At 51.8% G+C, this 7164-nt stretch overlaps 1 protein-coding gene across 2 annotated transcripts in view; it reads right to left on the reverse strand.

Moving 5' to 3' along the window:
* LOC122543048 (solute carrier family 23 member 2-like) overlaps positions 1–6762 on the reverse strand; it is a 68973-nt gene extending 62211 nt beyond the window's left edge. Inside the window, exons 1-2 of one of the 2 annotated variants that reach the window (XM_087984454.1) lie at positions 6709–6762; positions 5242–5512 (exon numbers count right to left, since the gene is read on the reverse strand). In XM_087984454.1, the coding sequence (XP_087840580.1) occupies positions 5242–5349 (108 nt within the window). In that variant the 5' untranslated portion in view covers positions 5350–5512; positions 6709–6762. The other variant, XM_087984453.1, reaches the window with a different exon arrangement.
* Between the last annotated feature and the right edge of the window lie 402 nt (positions 6763–7164).

Raw genomic sequence — 7164 nt, forward strand, 5'->3', positions numbered from 1 at the left:
ACTGGGCTTGGAATGATACCACAAGCACGACACACACACACATCACTGAGAGCAGGGTGCAGTGACGTAGTGTGAGAGGCTGAGCCTCAGGTCCTGGGGACACAGACTCAGATCTCATTCACCTCCTTGTGTAGATCCACTCAGCTGATTGTTCCATCTGATAAAGGAAGGAAATCTGCCGGCTTTATCCAGTCTGGCCTACCCGACAGTGAGCTCTGGCCAATAACATTCACACTCAAATGAAGAAATGAGAACAAGCTCAGTCTGTCAGTGGGGGTGGGCGGGGGGGGGGGGGGGGTGTAGCTGGGAGTAAGTGCAGATGATGACTCAGGGCCTGATTTCCATACACACTGCTGTTATACAGATTACAGAAGGCATCATCAGGGCTAGCCTACAGCTTATTGACCCACAGCCAGGGAAAAAAACACTGCTTGGCTTTTCACAGGATCTCACCCCATCCCCCACCAGATCTGGGACACAGGAAAATCGCAGGCTCGGACTTACAATGACCCGACAGGACCTTGGCTGGGAGCGAGGGGTGCGTGGCACCCCCAGTGCTCAGTATCTCGGGCGTGTCCACTCTGAGAGGGCCTCGCTCAGTCTCCACACGTGTCACACCCGCTAACGTTCTGCCAGAGGGAAGCACACAGAAACTGGCACGTCTCCAGTCTTGTCCTCAGCCTGGTGATGCCCCTGGGCACTTGGATCACAGTCACTGCTGCCATGTTAGCACCTCGCTCACACAGATGAGCTTACAGTCCAACAGCACGGTGATCGTTGACAGAAGAAGCGCTGAAGGAATAAGTGTTAAATGCCAGGATCAGCTCCCATTTGGAACAACACAAAGCAAACACTGGCATCAGGAAAGGTGTGTGTCTATCAGAGAACAGTAAGGCACCACTAAGGCCCACAGTCATGTTGGGATCTCTGTGCAGCTGTTTCAAGGTGCTGGGTTTTCCACCACACATGGAAGATCTTTCCTTGATAAAGTCACACCCTGCCCATCACCAGCCAAATGACCTGGAGCACTGAACGCCAGGGAAGATAATCAGCACTTGGTCCCTCTGCCTCAGACACCCCTGAGGGGGCCACAGCAGACTCTGTATGTCAAGGTTAGCAAAAGTAAAACACACCAATTCCTTCATTTCTGTAAACGTGCTCATTATCTTGTCTCAAGCTGCTGTGGGACCAGACAAGGCAAGGCACGCAGTGGTGAATGTGTGCGAGGCAGTCTGCTCAATAGCATTCCTGACAATAACATCCAGCTCAAGTTTAGTGTGTCCCTGAAACCCTTCTCCAATTCAGCTCAACGTTCCCACCCTGAGCTCAGGGTTAGCAGCAAGGCCCACCAATGAATGACAAAGACACAGCCCATCCACACAGAATCCATCGATCAGCTCAGTGTCAGCCAATCCACACAGCAGCACATGGAAAAGAAAGGATCAAGTCAGCCTTTAAGGTTAACAATGCACTCAAGAGATGCTCAAGTCAGAAAGAACGCTCTGGTGGGTGGCACGGTGGCACAGTGGTTACCACTGCTGCCTCACAGCACCAGGGGTCTGGGTTCGATTCCAGCCTCGGGCGACTGTCTGTGTGGAGTTTGCACATTTTCCCCGTGTCTATGTGGGTTTCCTCCAGGTGCTCCAGTTTCCTCCCACAGTCCAAAGATGCGCAGGTTAGGGTGAATTGGTCATGCTAAATTGCCCCCACAGTGTTCAGGGATGTAGAGGTTAGGTGGGTTAGCCACTGGAAATGCAAGGTTACAAAGACAGATTGAGGGGTTGATTTTGGGAGGGATGCTCCCCAGAGGGTTGGTGTGGACTCGATGGGCCGAATGGCCTGCTCCCACGCCATGGGGATTCTATGAAAGGTGTGTGTGTGTGCCATTCCTCGGGCCATCAGCTCCTGGCAGTCTGACAGAGCAGATCCCAGGATTCCAGCTGGAAGGTGAGCCTTCTCAGCAGCTTCCCAAGCAGAGATGTGAAGGATGGGGACAGCAGCCATCCTCTGGGCTCAGCAGCAGGTGGAATCAACTCCAGGTGGAATCAGGGAGCAGATTTCTGCTAAGGTCCAGCTACTGGGAGAACACCAAAACACTAACGTTACCATTCAACAGAAGAACAAAAGGTTTAGGTGGGAGACCACTGCAACAAGATCGAAACCAAGAGCAGCATCTGCTGACTGACTGGTTCAAACATCGACAAAAGAGCTGAATTCCTGAGGTGAGCTGAGAGTGACACCCCCTCACGAGGGTGGTACCACAAAGCCCTCACAGAACTGAAATCAATGGCTATCAGGGAAAATGCTCCAGTGGTTGGAGTCATACCTGGCACACAGGAAGAGGGTTGTGGTTGTTGGAGGGTCAGTCATCTCAGCTCCAGGACATCTCTGCAGGAGTTCCTCAGGGTGGTAGATACACGGGAACACTACCCCCTGTACATTCCCTTCCAAACCCCTCACCATCCTGACTTGGAAATCTCTCGCTGTTCCTTCGCTGTCACTGGATCAAATTCTGGAATTCCCTCCCTAAGGGCATTGTGGGTCTGCAGTGGTCCTCGGTCCAACCATCTTCATTAATGACCTTCCTTCTGTGAGAAGGTCTGAAATGGGGATGTTCACTAATGGTTGCACAGGATCGTGACTCCTCGGATACTGAAGCAGCCCACGTTCAAAAGCAGCATGACTTGGACAATATCCGGGCTTGTGCTGACAAGTAATATTTGCCCCACACAAATGCCAAGCAATGATCATGTCAAATGAGACACAATCTAACCACCACCCCTTGATATCAATGGTGTTACCATCACTGAATCTCCCTCTATCAACTGCCTGGGGGTAATTGACCAGAAATTCCATTGGACTCCCCACATAAACACAGCGGCTACGAGTGCAGATTAGAGACTGGGAATACTGTGGTGAGTAACTCCCCTCCTGACTCCCCAAAGCCTGTCCACCATCTACAAGGCCCAAGTCAGGAGTGGGATGGAAAACTCCCCACTTGCCTCGATGGGGGCAGCTCCAACAACACTCAAGAAGTTTGACACCATCCAGGACAAAGCCCCCACTTGATTGGCCCCACACCCATAAACATCCACTCTGTCCACCACCGGCGCTCAGTAGCAGCAGTGTGTACCATCTCCAAGATACACTGCAGCAATTCACCAAAGATCCTCAGGCAGCACCTTCCAAACCCACAACCACTTCCATCTCGAAGGACAAGGGGCAGCAGATACATGGGAACACCACCCCCTACAAGGTCCCCTCCGAACCTCTGACCATCCTGACTTGGAAATATATTGGCGTTCCTTCACTGTCACTGGGTCCGAATCCTGGAATTCCCTCCCTTAGGGCATTGTGGGTCTACCCACAGCACATGGACTGCAGCAGTTCAAGACACCAGCTCACCCCCACCTTCTCAAGGGGGCAACTAGGGAAGGGCAGGAAATGCTGGGCCCTGCCAGCAATGCCCATGCCTCATAAATGAACAATCGTTTGAAAGAAAAGTTTGAATAATGTTGAAGATGGATTTGAGGACACAGTCTTTGAACATTAGTCATGTGTGGAACCAATCTGCAAACGTGCACTGTGGAATATTCTGGAAGGTAGGGCCACTGTGCTCATGTCAATGACCTCATCATCCCGAACTCCGAGTGGATGTTCTGGGTTCAAACCCAACCATGGCAGAAAGTAATATTTCAACTCGATAAAAGCATCTAGAATTAAAAACCAGATCAGCCTCTGACAATTATTGGTGACTCATCTGGTTCAATCCTGTCCGACAGGGAAGGATAACTGATTGCATCATGCCTGTGCTCCATTTTCCTGACATTCTCTCCCCCCCCCCAGTTCTGAATGTGTTGTCTTGTTTACTTGGCTGACAGTGTAAAAGATGTGTTCCCTGTCTTTCACACCTCAGTTAATATCCATTTTACAGCTAGTCTCCTCCTCTCTCTCACTGCTGTTAATAAGCCCTTTGTCTTTATCACTGAGCCACTGTACCATCTGTTCACCACTCCTCCATCTCTGTTAAAAGTCTTTTTTTTTAAAAAAACAGACATTCTCCAATGTCTTTCAGTTCTGAAGAAGTCAAACCAGATTGGAAAGGTGAACCCATATTTTTAGCCCTCTCTCCACAGATGCTGCCAGGGCGTCTGGGTTTCTCAAACATCAACTGTTCAGCATCATCTACCACCACCATCTATCTGGTCTACAAGTGACTCCAGACCCCCAGCATGGTGGCTGACTTCCAAATGCCCTCTGGTCAAACCGGGCCAGGCACTACAGGAGACACACTCCTCAGACAAATAAGTATGAAAAGCAGTCCCAACAAGCAGCCAGCAGTGACTGAGATCACTCACCCCCATTTACATAGTCTGACTTCAAAGGCAAGTCACTGAGTGACGCCCTTGGTCAAGTCAGATACAGAGAAATAGCAACATTCACCCACAGAAGGACAGGTCAAGTCGATCGAGTCTATGTTTGTTGGTGTTCAGAAGAGAGAGGAGACCTTGTTGAAATGTACAAGATTCGCAGCCACATTCGGGAGATTGAAACAACCCTTATATAAGCACATGGATGATGATGGGATAGTGGAAGGGGACGAGCTGAGAAGGGTTCACAGGCTGGCGCAACGTTGAGGACCGAAGGACCTGTCCTGCGCTGCATTGTTCCATGTTCTACCCTTAGGGTTCTTGGTGGGATGGATGTGGGGAGGCTGTTTCCCCTTGTGGGAGAGTCTGGGACCAGAGGGTGTCGTCTCAGGGAAAGGGAGTGATGTGGAGGAGTTTCTCCTCTCTGAGGGGAGTGAGGCTGTGGGATTCTCACCCGCAGAGGGATGGCGAGGCTGGGTCACTAAAGGCTGAGACAGAGGGGAGGGAGGGGGAATCGAGGGCGATGGGGAACAGGCAGGAAAGGGAAGTGGTGGGTGATCAGGTCAGCCACAATCTGATTGAATGGCGGAGCAGACTGGATGGGCTGAATGGTCTATTTCTGCTCCTGTATTGAACAGCCAAACGACATGTGCCCTGAAGGAGACGAGCTGCTGTGAATAGGGGTGGTTTGTTCAAGTGCCCTGAAAAGCCAGGCTGAGGAGCCTTGGGCGCTCAGTCACTGCTCCCACTGATGTTGCTGTTATGTGGGCTGCACAGTCTGGGATCCCCCTGTGCTAACCTCCCGGTGAACCAGCCCTCCTTCCTCGCCGAGCAGCTTGGTGGGGAAACGGGTGCTAGGACTGTGTCTTACCGGCATTGGGAAGAAAGTTGTGGAGTGTTTCTCTTCCTCATACTTGTCCTCGCAAGAGTTGGCTGACTCCATGGTGCCCTTGGGTGCTGTATTCTTGCCAATGCCCATCGGTTCGGGAGTCCAGGGGGGTAGTCTGGTCCTTTAAAGCCGTAATGTACCAGAATGTTACCTCCCTCTCGGTCTCCGTCTGTCTGTCACTCACACACCCATTACATGCTGCTCAGGGACAATAAGCAGCAGGTCCACATGTGGGTGGATGGAGAGATCCTTGCTGCAAATAGAAACACAGTATCACAGAATGGTTACAGTGTGCAAGTACACCATTCTGCCCGTCATTCGGTCTGCCTGTCTCTGTTATCTAGTCCTGCTCTGGTTTTAAATGTACCTTTTGCCCTTTGTCCCTGTGCACGATGACTATCCCAACCACAGCAAAGCCACCAGAGGCCCTCCAGAAAGCCTCAAATATCTATCAGAGTCAGCAATTTGCCTCAAGATGGATACACTGGGCCTGGATACAGAGTCTCAACCAGGGAACATCTCTCCCCTGCTGCCTGTGTGTGTGTGTGTGTGTGTACAAATTCCAACCAAACAGAAACATACCCAAACCCTGAATCGCTGAAAGAAGGGGCCATTGCACAAGCAAGAGATGGGGGCTGGCCGAGCAAGGTCACAGAGTGGGAGACAAAATCTTGATCTTCACTTGCAAGCTTTCCCTGGAGCAATAAGTGTTCCTCATGTCACATTATCCAACATAGTTACCAAACATCTCTGGGCGTTTGCAAATACAGTACTGAACACAATCAGCCTGGGGGGGGGGGGGGGGGAAAGGAGAGAGGAAACTTTGTCGCTGAGGGAAAGACAAGGATACCCAGGGCAGGAGCCTGACAGATAGAGAGAGATCCGGATTTGCTGCTGTCTGCCTGCCTGCCTGCCTGCCTGCGTGCTGGGAGAAAGAAACTGACGGACTCTGATCTGCACAGTCCCTCCATTAGCGCCATCATGAAATAAAATCCGATTAAAAAGAAAAAGGAACAGAGATCAGAGGGTGACCGGGATCTCTGCTGCTGCTGGTGGAGAGAGTGAGAGAGAGAGAGCCAAATGAATGAGGCATGTGGTGTGCAGACCCCCCCACACACACACCCCCACACACACAGGGAGAGAGCTCCTATTGTCTTGTCGCGGCTCCGCTATCTCTGAGGCTGCATTGCTTTAGCCCCCAGTCCCGGCGTCTCCCAAAGCAAGCAGCCTGCTTCCCTCTCGCTGCTTTCCCCTTGGCCAAACCGGCCTTGCATTCTGGCTGATCTCCTTACCTGGGTCTCCAGGCCCCTGTCGCAGCTCTCTGGCTGGATCTGGATCTGTGTGTGTGTGCAATGGTCCCGGACTGACACACACTGACTTTCTCTCTCTCTCTCTCTCTCTATACACCGGAAGAAATTAGTCCCTCCGTTCCTTCCGTTACTGACTTACACACAGACAGTGCAGTGAGACAGAGCAGTGCTCCCAGCCAGCTCCAGCTCCCGCTCCTTCCTTCCTTCCTTCCCCATTGCAATGCCATCAAGCGCCCTCTGCAGCCTTGTACTCTCTGTGTCACACACAGAGTGGCCACTCGGCCCGTCCCATTCATTCCGGATCCATCTGTCCCTGTTCCCTCCCCACCTCCTGATCTCTCTCTCTCTCCCCTCCTGGTCTGTACTCAGCCTCCCGAGGGACAGATTTCTACAGGTTTCACCTCAGACTGCCTTCAATTTTGCAAAGGATCTCACTCCCTTACAGCAATGTGTAAAATGGGCTGAATGGCCTCCCGCATCGCTGAGCGTGTCGTTCAGGGCTCCTGGGGTCTCCGGACCAAATTAAACACTTACCCAAAGACATCTATCCATGAGACCCACTGGTGGAAGGGAGGGCCGGGCATTTGGGGCACAC

The sequence above is a fragment of the Chiloscyllium plagiosum genome, unplaced genomic scaffold (assembly GCF_037043375.1).
Source record: "Chiloscyllium plagiosum isolate Xiang-an unplaced genomic scaffold, Cpla_swu_hap1 HiC_scaffold_48, whole genome shotgun sequence".
Lineage (NCBI taxonomy): Eukaryota > Metazoa > Chordata > Chondrichthyes > Orectolobiformes > Hemiscylliidae > Chiloscyllium > Chiloscyllium plagiosum.